This window comes from Nothoprocta perdicaria, unplaced genomic scaffold (genome assembly GCF_003342845.1).
Source record: "Nothoprocta perdicaria isolate Ctin4 unplaced genomic scaffold, notPer1 scaffold_252, whole genome shotgun sequence".
Lineage (NCBI taxonomy): Eukaryota > Metazoa > Chordata > Aves > Tinamiformes > Tinamidae > Nothoprocta > Nothoprocta perdicaria.
The window spans coordinates 27,555-39,690 of NW_020455480.1; the positions used below are offsets into that span (position 1 = coordinate 27,555).

Genomic DNA, 12,136 nt, shown 5'->3' on the forward strand with positions numbered 1-12,136 from the left:
CTTTTTCTAATAGCCTTATTTTCAGTAGCTGATTTTTTTTTTGATATAGTAACTTAATGTTTTGCTTTTAAAAAATAGCTCCCTTAAAAATGCCTTATGTAGCATTTCTTTCCGGCCTTTTGCAAATGTTTCCAGAAGTCAGTGAAACTGAAGATTTCTCATCAAACAAAAAGGGCCGTTTTACAATAAGAACACAGGGGCTTCCTCTGCTTTGCACGGTCTTAAGAGCCAAGACTGCAAGTAAACAACCCATCGTACTCCCATGCACTCGATAATTGATTATTTACAGCCTCGCTATGGGTAAATTGTTTGCCTGACTTAATTTTTGGAGGTGCACAGTAGGAAAACAGGGCATCGAGACGACAAATTATCTACCCTTTTCCTAATATTCTTTAGCCATTTCTCTTGTTAACCAATGAACCTTTCCAAATCCTTTTCTATGAGGCTTTATGAATTTGATAGAGGACAGGTGAAATAATAGTGATAGGTGTGCTCAGGAGAAAGGGGTTAAATGGCAAATGCGTTGTTGTAAAAAGGACTGGTAGATGCTGAAGCATAAAGTAAATCCATCTAACACTTACTACGTTAGATTAGTAATTTGAAAGACAATGCTATGACTGCACACTGCATTTCCTAGTTATATTTATTTACATTTCTCTTCTAAAAGCACAGAAAGAGATAATGGCAGAAAGACAGTAGGTGCCAAAGCTACCTCCATCTTACACAATGAAAAAGTAAAAGAAGCGGCTGAACTCACTTCCACAGCTGGCAAAGCAAGACTAAAGACTTCTAAGTCTCTTTAAAGTATTTTCCATGAGAAATAAAAAGCCCAGAGTAATTTTGTCACTTGTACAAAACATCGTGAACCAGTATACAGTTTACTTATACACATGGACCATCTTTCCCTCTCCCCCTTACATTTTCGCTCTTTAGAGACCTGCTTTTCAGAGAAACCTGAGCAAAGGGGCAGGAAAGAGCAAAATTTGGCACTTCAGCAGTCTTAGAACCCCCAAAGCTATCAACGTCTGTGGGTTTCATATGCAATGTGCAAGGACGGATGAGGTAAGATACAGTGGGCGTACGTGCCCTGATGTAAAACTGCATAGGTAAGATTCGCTAGTGAGAAATAAAAGTCCCTCCAGAAGCCCCCTCAGCAATCTCGAGATGACACAGTACAGCACCACAGCTCTTGCACGGGAGGCCCACCTGACACCAGTGCCTATTCTTGCAATGAGATGTTGGATAAAAGATTTACTTAATTGCCCTAGGCTGAGCTTAGAGGAAGAGGACATCCTGGACAATGGAATTTAGCAAACATCACCAAAAGCATCTCTTCACCAGGACTGTATGCCCACCAGCTCAAGAAGGGTATCAGAAGGAAACCTAACTCCATTGACCTGGCAGACGGAGCAAAGCAGTTAGTGTCTATGTGTAGCCACCTTTGATTTTCCAGTCCCAGACCTCAAACTACTCCCCTGTTTGCCCCAAGGATATTGAGCTCGGAAACGTTTTTCTCTCCAGTCGAGCCTCCAGGAAGCACTTTGCCTAATGGTAAGCGTCTTCTATACCAGTACAAAAGGGTTGAATCAAAAACCAGCTGAAAGACTCGGTTCACTCTTGTCTTGTTTCATCAGAAGAGGGAACACGCAGGAGCAAACGCACCGTTATTTAATTTTGGCCAGAGCTGCTGCTCTCCTTTCTGTGTTCTGGAAGAGGGCGCGGATAAGACTCTTCACTTCCACTGGGGAGAATTCAGCTGCAAGAGGTCCTTTCCCATCCGCCCACCTAAGCGGGAGAAAAGTAACTGCATCGTTACTTCACAAGATTGCACAGCAACTTCTTGCTAAAACAAGCTGAGCCCTCACTATAAACCACTGCAGTTGTCCCGGTCTTACAGCCCAAGATGCTGACTGGCTAAAGGTCACTTTAAAGTGTAAAGAAGTTCTAGGCCTGTCAGAGCAGTAAGGCTAGAGACAAGACAGCTCCAGTGAGCTGCATGCAGCATGTGCCTTCTCCGCAGCTTGTGCCGTTCATTTTAGGCTGCCGAGGACACGTTCCATTGCTCCTCAGATGGCAAGCGTGAAAGGCACTACAAACACGCACCCAGGAAATAGCCCCAGGAGCCAATACCTGAATCTCAAACCTGTTCTGAACCTCTTTATTAGAGGTAATTGCCTCTGTGAGAGCAAGGTCCCCGGCCTGCGAGGCCCTGCTGGTGTCGGAGCACTTCCCAGCAACGCATTACCAAGGTAAAGAGCTGCCAGGCCTACTGAAAGGTAAGATACTTACTGATCTACTATTTCCTGGAGGTTGGCTTGCAGGATGATCATCAGCTCTTTGAATGTCATCCACTTCTGCACATAGACTGGAACCTCCTCTTGGTATTTCTTATTTTTGTCCTCTTCAGGTAGCGGGGTGAAAACTTGGGGTCCTTCTTCTACCATGGTCTTGCAGAGGGAGTACAACCTATCTGCATCCTCAGCAGAGATATCCTGGAATTTAACACATGTGAGCGAAGAAGCAGTTAGATATATTTAGGGAGTACGGAGCAGGAAATGAAAGGTAAAAGAGCGGCTATGTGAATACAAAAAGCAGCGGTCTGGACTGTGCTTAATATTCTCAAACTGATACGACCTATTTCATGAATGGCTAGTATCAGCAAGTTCTCTACAGTCCCCTTAGACCAACAGTTGTGCTTTTGAGCAGTTATCTTAATAGCACAGCAAGCATTTCATGGTGTGGCGGAGTTGTTCTGATGAGTTCTGAACAATTCATAAGGAAATTGTTCAGGTAATGCCAGGCCAACAATGAAAGCAGAGTTTACTGCAAGCACAGTCTGAGCAAGTGTCCTGTAAACTAGAAAAGCACAACTGGCTTAACTGAGTGGGGGTGCCCTTTGCTGTAGATTACAGCTACTACAAATGCACAAACACATTTTATTACGTGACATGAAAAAGGTATTTTCACTAAGAAATGTATTAGGATAAATGTGTTTGTCCCCACATAAGCTAACAAATGCTTAAACGCAGCTTGAACATCCTGGGAATCAAATGGAAATGAAATCGGAAGCAACCACTGCGGTTTAAGCAGTGAGAAATAGTTTGACGTTTCACCGGTTTTTCAGTACGTGCTGTGTTAAATGTCCACGTCACGCCGCTACCTCTAGGGCAGTGATCCTCGTGACAATCTCTGTGAGGGCTGTGTTCAGCAACGTCCCCATGGCCTTGCAATACACATTCACAGGAAGGACATCTTGCCAGACTTTTCCCAGTCTTTTCAACTGATGCAACACCTGGAAGACAGCAACCATGTACTAACTGATGTGGCATCAAACAGAACGTACAAGAGAGGTACCGTAGGGTAGGGTGACTGCAGGTGGACAGAAAACAGTTTTAAAGAAGAATAACACAAAGAAGTATCAAGCTATTGCACATAATAGGCTTTCCAAGAGGAAAAAGAAAAAAAGGCAGAATATACAGTTTGCACTAAGGTTCATCACAAGTGCAACAGAACTTGAAAAATGAAATACTTTAAAAATATAGTCATTTGGGAGCAAATATTCCCAAAGGTTAGACACTTTTCATTTCATCTCAGAGCAAGAAAATGTTTCAGTTTTATAAAAGGAGGTAATATAGCCCAGGGAAATACAACCCAGACCAGCAGGAATAGCTGTTTGTGGATTCTACTCTGCTGAAACACCCCCAGTTCTCAAGACGGAGACTGTACCGACTCGTGGACCGCTACAGACAACGGTGTGTTAGGTCTCAATTTGTGTTGCTTACCTGCCTTATTGCTTTGTTTGCTGCACAGTAATTTTCCTCATCATCCATATTGGAAAAATTCCTGGCACTTGACAGCCTCTCCAGTATTTCTCCCTTCTGCACTCGCATCTGGGCCAGAAAACATTCCATCCCTTCAGGAGCAAACAAGGGCGGAGGGAGGGTCATAAACAGATAATAATTGGCCTTGCCTATTTGCAGAGTGCAACTGCTGAATCATCAACTTGCCATGTTGGTTTTTAAAGCGCTTTCCAGCCTCTAATCAGTCTCGTGGAGCAAATTAACCAGGCGTGCACTGTCACTTAGAGATTCAGTAATGTCTTGTAGAGCATTGATAGCCACAAAGCTTATAAGAAAGAGGTATCAGGAGTAACTATGGACGACAGGCACCTGTGAGGCTGACACAAGTATATCTCAGTTCTTTTTTCTATAGAGTGACCTAAAGAAGGCATCAAGAGACAGAAGAGCAGATCTCAAAGCAGGATCTCTTCGATCCTCTAACAGCCTCTCTTCGTTCAGAGTAAGAAATTGTTTTGGAAACTGTGCGCTGGATGAGCAGAGCCAGACTTAAGAGTCAGGCTTTAAAGACCTTCTTGCCTAGACTCATAAAGCTCTGTCAGACTCCGTCACACAGAAGGTAGGAAAATTCCTAAATAGCAACTCACTGTTCTAGCTCGAAGCTTCACTTACATTTTAAGTTGTTTGTAAGCAAATTCAGCATGAACTACCATTGCACTCATCCGACTGTTTAAAAAGGGTAAGGTGAAATTACCAAGTCTCCTAAAACCAGGCACCATATCTACAAAAGTGGCTGTTCCATCGCACAAGATGCTGGTCAGGCGGTACCGGAACTGGTGTCCCAGGGTGAGCAAGTGGTGAGCAATGTACATGCAGTTGTTGTGATGAATGGCTGCCAGCTGGGGCAGTTTCTGCAGGTTCTCTCTGTCCCAGGAAGGAGGAGAAAAGAACATACTTACTTGGATCCGGCTCTGCTAAAAAACGGCTATACCTACCCCTGAGAAATGCAGCCTCCGTCTCGAGACAAATGCTGCAGGCATCTAACTGCACGCGATGCTGGATAAAGGCATCAGCCAGAGCAAGCGCATTCAGCCTCCTCTCGGATGCGCAAAGGGCCTCCGAGGCAGAAAAGGTGTTTCAGCTTTCCAAGGGTGCGTTACACCCACACCATTTCCTGACAATGCAATTCCCAGCAGATGGGCACTTTGTTATAGCTCAATGATGAGGAAAGAGGAGGCCTTTTCAGTAATGCACCCGTGTCCTCGGACACAATTCTGTGTTTCAATTTTTTTTTTTTTTAAATCTCCCTGCCCTCCCCGGATCAGAAGACATAGAACCAGCGTAAGTCCTGTCAAAGACATATTAAAAACATCCTCCTGGGTCATAAGACCTCCAACCCAGAAACTCTTGAAACCTCTCACACAAATACTCTGCCAGTATAACTTAATAATAGATTAAGAGTACTAGTCTTTTTCCACTGGAAGAAGACCCTTAGCAATCTTTGGCTGTGCTGGACAAATGGAGAGTAAGTGGGGCTGATAAACCCCAGATAACACACAAGTGCACACTTACTTGTGGTATGTTGGCACTACATCATAGAACAGCTGGAATATATTCCGCACCGAGTAGAAGAGCTGTATACAGCTAAAACAAAAATAAGGATCGTGTTAGTTTGTTAGCAGCATTAATATATGTATTCCTCAGCGCTGAAAGAAGACAAAGGAAAGCAAACTGGAGACCAACGACAGGATTTTCTAATGGTCCACTTAGACATTTTTGAAAGACTGTTTAAAAACAAAAGCCAGCAGAAAAAAGGGAGAGAGAAACAAAGACGACAACTCTTGCTGGCTCCAATTCTCATTCAGAAACCTACTTTGACCAGGAGCTTCAGCAGCTTCCAGAAAACCTTCCAAAACTTTCCTTTTCTCACTGCCCTTTGCACTTAAGGAATAAGAGGCAAGGACAACTCGCAAATACACGTCCCTTTCTCATCAAGAAATCACGAAGCACCGATGCCCTGGGCACAGAGAAACTAATAAAAGTGTCTGCAGTGTTTGTTTTCCGTTTTTCTGCAAAAACAACCAGGTTTGATGAGTGGCGAAGCACATTTTCCTTACGGACACAAAGAATGAATTGTCAGGATCAATTACAGCAAAGTCAATCAAGGCAGCATTCTGGAAAACTCACAAAGACCGCTCACAAAAGCTGTGCCGACCTTGTCCCACAGAGGACAAGCAGCTGACAATGTCTGCACTCTCAAGTTCAGCGCGGGGAAGCTTCAGAGGAGCCCCACGCCATATGTCGAAGGGAGATACGTGAAACCCCACGGACAAAGAGGATAGTGTTCCCTCTCCCAGTAGGTGCGTGCAGCAGCCCGTCCTCTCCCCGACACGGCACGCTGAGAGGTGCTCAGCACCTAGGGAACCCTCACTGCCTCTGCAGACTGTGGGCTCCAGTTTATAAAGCAGAGAATAAAGCCTGAGGTGGAAAGCCAGCAAGCCGGAGTGTTTTCTCTGAAGAGCCCTGTCAGGTGCAGAACTGCAGCTCTTTGCTTTTGTCCCGGGCACATGAACTCGCCTAAGAAGGGGCTCCGGCACTTACCAGTTTGTTCAGATAAGAGGAGACGGCTGCTGTTTTCCTAAGCAAGTGATACTCTGCTGCTCACACCAGGCATTCAGCCTCTAGCCCGAACACCCATCACTTTTAATGATCCATTCTCATTTTTAAACGTTTGCTACTCTTCTAAATTGATTTTAATCTCCTAACAGATGCCCAGCGCTGCCAAAAGCAGCAAGTATCTCACATCTGAGGGCTACCTGCTGTCACAGAAATCCTACCACTGATCGGTGCTGGCTGTCGCCTCCAGAAGTGTCTGGTAAGCCAGATCCATCAGTTCCTCCACTGAAGAGCTGATGCGGCATGCGGGCAGGGAAAACGTGTGCTGGCTCAGTTTAGAGTCATTCTCCAAAATCATCATCTCGTTATGCAGAAGTTTTGAAGTTTTCTCCATTTTCAAATGATCTCCTGCCCCTGGATCAGGAAGTCTTGGTAGTGCTACAGAAGAATCAGGTGAGATCTATGGGACAACATGAGAGAGGTAAAACATAATTCAGAATCCACAAAAAGGAGACTGCCCAAGACAATGAAACACTGAATGAAAAGATTTGAGACTGCAGATAGGCTGCAAGCCTCCAGAAGTCTCTACCAGAGGCCACTTGTTTTAACAGTGATCTGGCAGTCTGTGAAACAGATTATACACTATTTCAGCAGAGAAGCTAGCTCTGTAAATGATATTCTATTTCTTTTTTGTGCTTATGACAATTGTCAGAAAAAGCTTATAAAACAGAACTGCAAGTATTTTAAGAAAGATCATGTGAGTGGAATAATGCACTAGAGCACCATTAAAAACAACCAACCAACCAACTAGCCAACCAGAAAACAATCTGAAATTGTTTTATGTTGAAATCCCCAAAGAACCAGATCAAATGAGTCCTCAGTGAAAAAGGACTCCAGTGTTTTGGACAACTCTTCATTAGCTCTACCATTTTTCTGCACTTAAAAAAGAAAAAAAAAAGTATATTGCAACAAGCAGCACCTTTACAGTATTGTGTATTTCTGAGGTCATCAGCTTTCTGGCTGCCACAATAACATCCTGGCACTTCTTGTTAGCAAAGTGGGAATTGACATTACGGGCATATTTCAGTAAGTTGGTTGTGTCTCCTTTCAAAAACTGCATGTTCTTCAAGGCTTTTTCAAACTCCTCTGTGGACTTAATCACCTGAGAAAAAGCAGACAGCACTACATTAGTACTTGGGAACTTTCTAAAATCAAAGCCGGGAAAGAAAGCAGGGTATAAACTCTTCCGCTCAGCTGAAAGCAAAGCAGGAGAGGAAGTTTGAAAGGGCTCTAACCATCTGACAGCTCCTCAATGGTGCTTTGGAAACACATGGCTCAATTTTCTGAGGCCCGGAAAACATGCAGCTACTTTCTCTGAACTGCAACTTTGTCCCCCCAACTCTACAGGCAACCTAACTCAAAAAGCAAAGGAGTAATCCCGTCACATTTCCTTGTACAAGCCTACCTAGGGAAAAGGGATTGGAGTGCTTGTCCTGTCACTGCTTGCCTGTGAAACAGCCCCTTCTTCAGGCAAAGCTGTTTGGCACACCTCATTGCCATTAATTTCTATTTTACTGGGTTAGATTTAAAAAAAAAAAAAAAAAAAAAAAACCCTAGGTTGCCAACACAAGAAACTGCCGTGATCATAAAAACAAAGGTAAACATTGCAGTAAATTCCCAGCCACAGCTTAACTGAGAGGAGTATTTCATGTTATTCTGCCTCAGCAAAAGAGAGGAGAGAGACACTTGCTGCTGAAGCTACGTATCTGGAATTTCCACCATGCATTTTTGAAAGATTTGAGTCCTACCTCTACATATTGCTCCAGCTTGCTGCTATTGGTTGGAATTGAATTCACCAGGCAGTTCTGAATGAGGCAGTCAGATAACTCTTCCCATATTATATCACCCAGCAGTTCTGACAGTATAACCCTGCACTCCTTTTTGTCGTCCACGCCCTCAAGAGGAACATCTGGATTCAAGAGAACACAAAGGAATTTCAACACACCTTCCTTCTTGACCAGACCCTCCACCGATTCATTCAGTCTCTCCTGTCAGAGCAGCATCTCTCAAGTTCTTCCGTAACCATTATTATGGAGGATTATTATGGAGGTACGCTTTATGTCTAGGCCTCCCTGGGCACGTGGAACCATCTATGCCACGCAGACAACTACAGCTATATGTAAACTGAACCATTTTCTCTCTATGCTTCTTTTGTGAAATGCTAGCAAAGCCCAGAGCAGCTTCTAGGCAAGAGAAGATCCTGAGTGGAACCAGCCTGAGTGAGGAGCTCTGTGCGCTGCGACACGACTCCCAGCTTTTGGACCTGTGGTGTGCAAAGATCATCCCTGCACTGACTGGTCTCAGGAGAAAGACTGCTCCCCCACAAAAGGAACTGCTTGGTCCTTTTGAGGCAAAGCACGTTTCTCTCTCATTTTCACAGTATGGCAAGCAAGTTCAGTTTGCAAGTTGCCAAGCTGCCCCAGAGCATGGCATGGCAACTTAAAAGCTGCTTAGACCATACGCCTAAATCAATGCTGCTTAATAAACCGAAGTTCCAAAAAGCTTCCGCTACAATGACGTGAGCTGAGTGCTTAGCAGCAACTCCGTCCGGCTGCAATAGGGGAAAACTACCTACTCAGCAGATACTTGTGAAGAAATTCTAGAATCTGCTTAATCTTCTCAAAAACCTCTACAGGAGAAGTGTTATCCAAGTTAGGTTCCTCGGACTTAAAACGCAGGATGACCACATCTGACTGCTCCTCTACCAATGGCCGAAGAGATGAGTAAGAAATCAGTGGCTTCAGGATGTGTTTCAGCAAGAGCTGGCCTGAGGAAGGAAAAAGAAGACAGGCTCTCAGCAGTGGAAGGCAGGCTGTTTGCTCCTGAGGGGCCCACTGGAGACTCCTTTGGATTTGGGATAGCTCCGATAAGGCAGAGGAAACACTCTCGTGAGTGCCTCTATCAGGGAACGTGCATGCGATAAAAGGTTGAGTTTGGTTTCTTTCAAGCCCGTTTTACTCAAATAACACATAGAGGGATGCCTAACAAATACTAAACGCCTAACATATTTAATGAGAGAGAGAAACAATCTCGCAGGCAGCAGCATTAAATCCTATCTTAGCATCTGCTATGCTTCCTGATTTACAAGCCCTGGGCCGGCTGAAGCCCAGCGTCTGCCTGTCACCAGCAGTCATGCTCTTTACAGAGAAAGAGCATGTAACTGGAAAAACTGCTTGAACACGAGACCATGAAACCACATAGCCACAAATCCAGTTTACTAGGATAATAAGAACTAGAGATTTTACCTTATGCTTGCCGAAAAACACATGCCAAAAGAGTAAGAAGGTGCCTGCCAGTGTAATGCTCACGTGGACCTGGGTCTCAATAAGCCTCTTGCAACAAATCTGAGCTCACACCTAGCCCAGCACTACAGCTGTGTTTACTCAGAACCAAGGTCTGTCTTACCAAAAGTTTTGAGCTTGGAGTGCAGTTCTCCTAGGACAGCAAAGGCCTGCAGCACAGAGGCAACGGGTGGGCCAGCCAACCCCTCTTCTGATGGCACTGTGCACAAGTGCAGTTCTGAGGCCAGCGCTGACTCCAGGCTGCTGCTTGCTAAAGAAGAGAAGCAAGATCTCTCCGTCAGAGCGAGGTCTGAACTATCGCAGGCAGAGAAGTGACTGCGGTGCTTGCAGACTCTCCGTTTCCACTTAATGGGGTTCCCAGAGTCTGATCAACGCTCGACTCGAGTTGTGCCTACCTTTGGAAGGAGGAAGCCGCCACACAACCAACTTCTGCCACTCCTCTCCCAGATGATAGAGCATGTTTTGTGTCTGCACTGTGAGCTCCGTGCCAAGGGCTTTCAGGATCTTTAGCTCAAAGCCCTTACGGGATTCCAGCGTTTTCAAGCTCCTTCGGGCCTAGTCATAAGGGCGGAAAGAGCCAAACGCAAAACAAGGGCAACTGCTGCCCCCCTGGCCTTTTAACAAAAGAACCCCAGGGAATCTATGGAAAGTATTTATGAACAAAATTGTCATGTGCTTGAGAAGCCATCATTACCTTTTCCAGCTGTTGAGCTGCTGCAACATACTTCTTTTCCAGCAATGCAGTGTTATACTCCTTAATAGCTGTATCAAACTGCAACAAACAAATAGGATCACAGGTAACTGTACATCTGCTATAAGATGAATTTTTGAACGCCACGGCTAGACACAGGAGCTGATTACTCAGAAGAGCTCAGCATAACGCTGCAGGCTGAGCAGCAGGAGGAAAACCACCACAGAGCAACTGCCCCCCTCTCCCGCCTCACCTCTTGTAGCTTTTTCAGGATACTCAGAACCAGCGTGTCGCGCTCCAGCTGCTGCTTCAGTTCAGTAAACTCGGCCACGGCAACATCTAGATCTCGCTGAACCTAAGGGAGCGGACGCATCATGGCATCCAGACCTTTTCTGACACAGTTCCTCTTAAAAGTAATAAGCACATAAGATTTAAAAGTATTTCAATTCTTAGACTAATTTGAGGAGCAAGTAAAAGATTCAATTAAAGCAGTTTATCTGCTTTATCATTTCATAACAATAATATCCTCAACTGCTGCGGTCACCTATTTTACTTCTTGATAAAAAGATCCTTATCAGCATGAGAAACTCCTATGAACTGTTTTCCCTTGTAATAAAACACTGGAGGATTTTAAAGTCACTGTAAGAAAAAGGACAGTTTCTAAATGCAGTCAAAACAAAACAAGCTCCTGGGAAGCACACTCACGCCCCTCCTTGCACGCATCCTAAGGGCAGCGAAAGGAGTCGCTGGGGCCGCTGGCTCTGTGATGGTGCCCGGTGCGCAGGCGGCACGGACACCGCAGGCCTGCACACACACGGCAGCGGGACGGCGCCGGCCCGGGCAGGCGGCGGGCCTGGATCCGCTGCCATGCGGGACGGCGGCAGCAGCCTGTGGAGCAGCGCCGGGGGGCTCTGTCCGGGGTCCAGCGCAGCAAGTGCAGGGCTGTGCCTTGATGACAGCTCTCGGCACGGGCTGGAGGCCTGACGACACCGTGGGTCAGCTCACGGTGTTCCCGAGGGCTCACGGCCTTGTCCCCTGCACCTTGCCCACGGCACGGCATGGCACAGCGCAGCATGGCACGGGACCGTGCAGCACAGCATGGGAAAGCACAGCACAACCTGGCACGGCATGGTGCAGCACCGTGCGGCACAGCACGGCACAACGGGGCACGGCACCGTGCGGCACAGCGTGGCACAGCACAACCTGGCACGGCACGGTACAGCACCGTGAAGCCCGGCACAGCACGGCACGGCACAGCGCAGCGTGGCACGGCCAGGCCGCGCGGGGTGGCCGACCTCGCTCTCGATGCGGGCGCGCAGCGCGTCGATGCTGCCGGCCAGCCGCTCCACCTGCGCCACCAGCTCCTCGGCGCTCTGCAGGCTGGGCAGGAACTCGCTGTACTTCTTGGTGATCACGTTGCACACCTCGCCCTGCGGCACACGCGGCGGCACGGTCACCCCCCGCGCCGCCCGCCGCCCCGGCCGCGGCCGCGGCCCCGGCCCCGCGCCTGCCTTCAGCTCCTCCACGCGGCGGGAGAGGCGCGCGATGCGCGAGCCCAGGTCCTCCTTGTCGAGGCGGCCCGAGTGCGCCAGCACGGCCGCCACCAGCGAGCCCGCCGCCGCCGCCATGGCCGCCGCGCAGCACCACGGGAAGGCGGACAGCGGCGGGAC

The 12,136-nt window shown here is 47.0% G+C and overlaps 2 protein-coding genes across 2 annotated transcripts in view; one reads left to right on the top strand and one right to left on the bottom strand.

The window, feature by feature from the left end:
• Positions 1–248: 248 nt before the first annotated feature.
• On the bottom strand, positions 249–12,094 carry ZW10 (zw10 kinetochore protein). Its single transcript, XM_026040266.1, has 15 exons — positions 11,762–12,094; positions 10,720–10,821; positions 10,470–10,547; positions 10,171–10,330; positions 9,879–10,025; positions 9,049–9,240; positions 8,222–8,382; positions 7,393–7,575; positions 6,635–6,873; positions 5,370–5,441; positions 4,552–4,721; positions 3,783–3,913; positions 3,161–3,292; positions 2,290–2,492; positions 249–1,785 (listed from the first exon to the last, which is right to left on the bottom strand). The coding sequence occupies exons 1-15, from the start codon at positions 12,092–12,094 to the stop codon at positions 1,665–1,667; spliced, it is 2,424 nt and encodes an 807-aa protein (XP_025896051.1). The 3' UTR covers positions 249–1,664.
• The window catches only part of CD3D (CD3d molecule), a 1,591-nt gene continuing 1,547 nt past the window's right edge, over positions 12,093–12,136 (top strand). The window contains exon 1 of the mRNA XM_026040273.1: positions 12,093–12,129. Coding sequence (XP_025896058.1) covers positions 12,093–12,129 — 37 coding nt within the window. The remainder of the gene's footprint in view (positions 12,130–12,136) is intronic.

Bases quoted from the DNA above. Each gene is read 5' to 3' on its own strand.
- ZW10 (XM_026040266.1), bottom strand. From the start codon at position 12,094: ATGGCGGCGGCGGCGGGCTCGCTGGTGGCGGCCGTGCTGGCGCACTCG. The intron at 10,026-10,170 runs GTAGGCACAACT...TCTCTTCTTTAG, and splicing joins GCGGCTTCCTCCTTCCAAAG to CAAGCAGCAGCCTGGAGTCA. The intron at 6,874-7,392 runs GTGCTGCTTGTT...GTTGTCCCATAG, and splicing joins AAATACACAATACTGTAAAG to ATCTCACCTGATTCTTCTGT.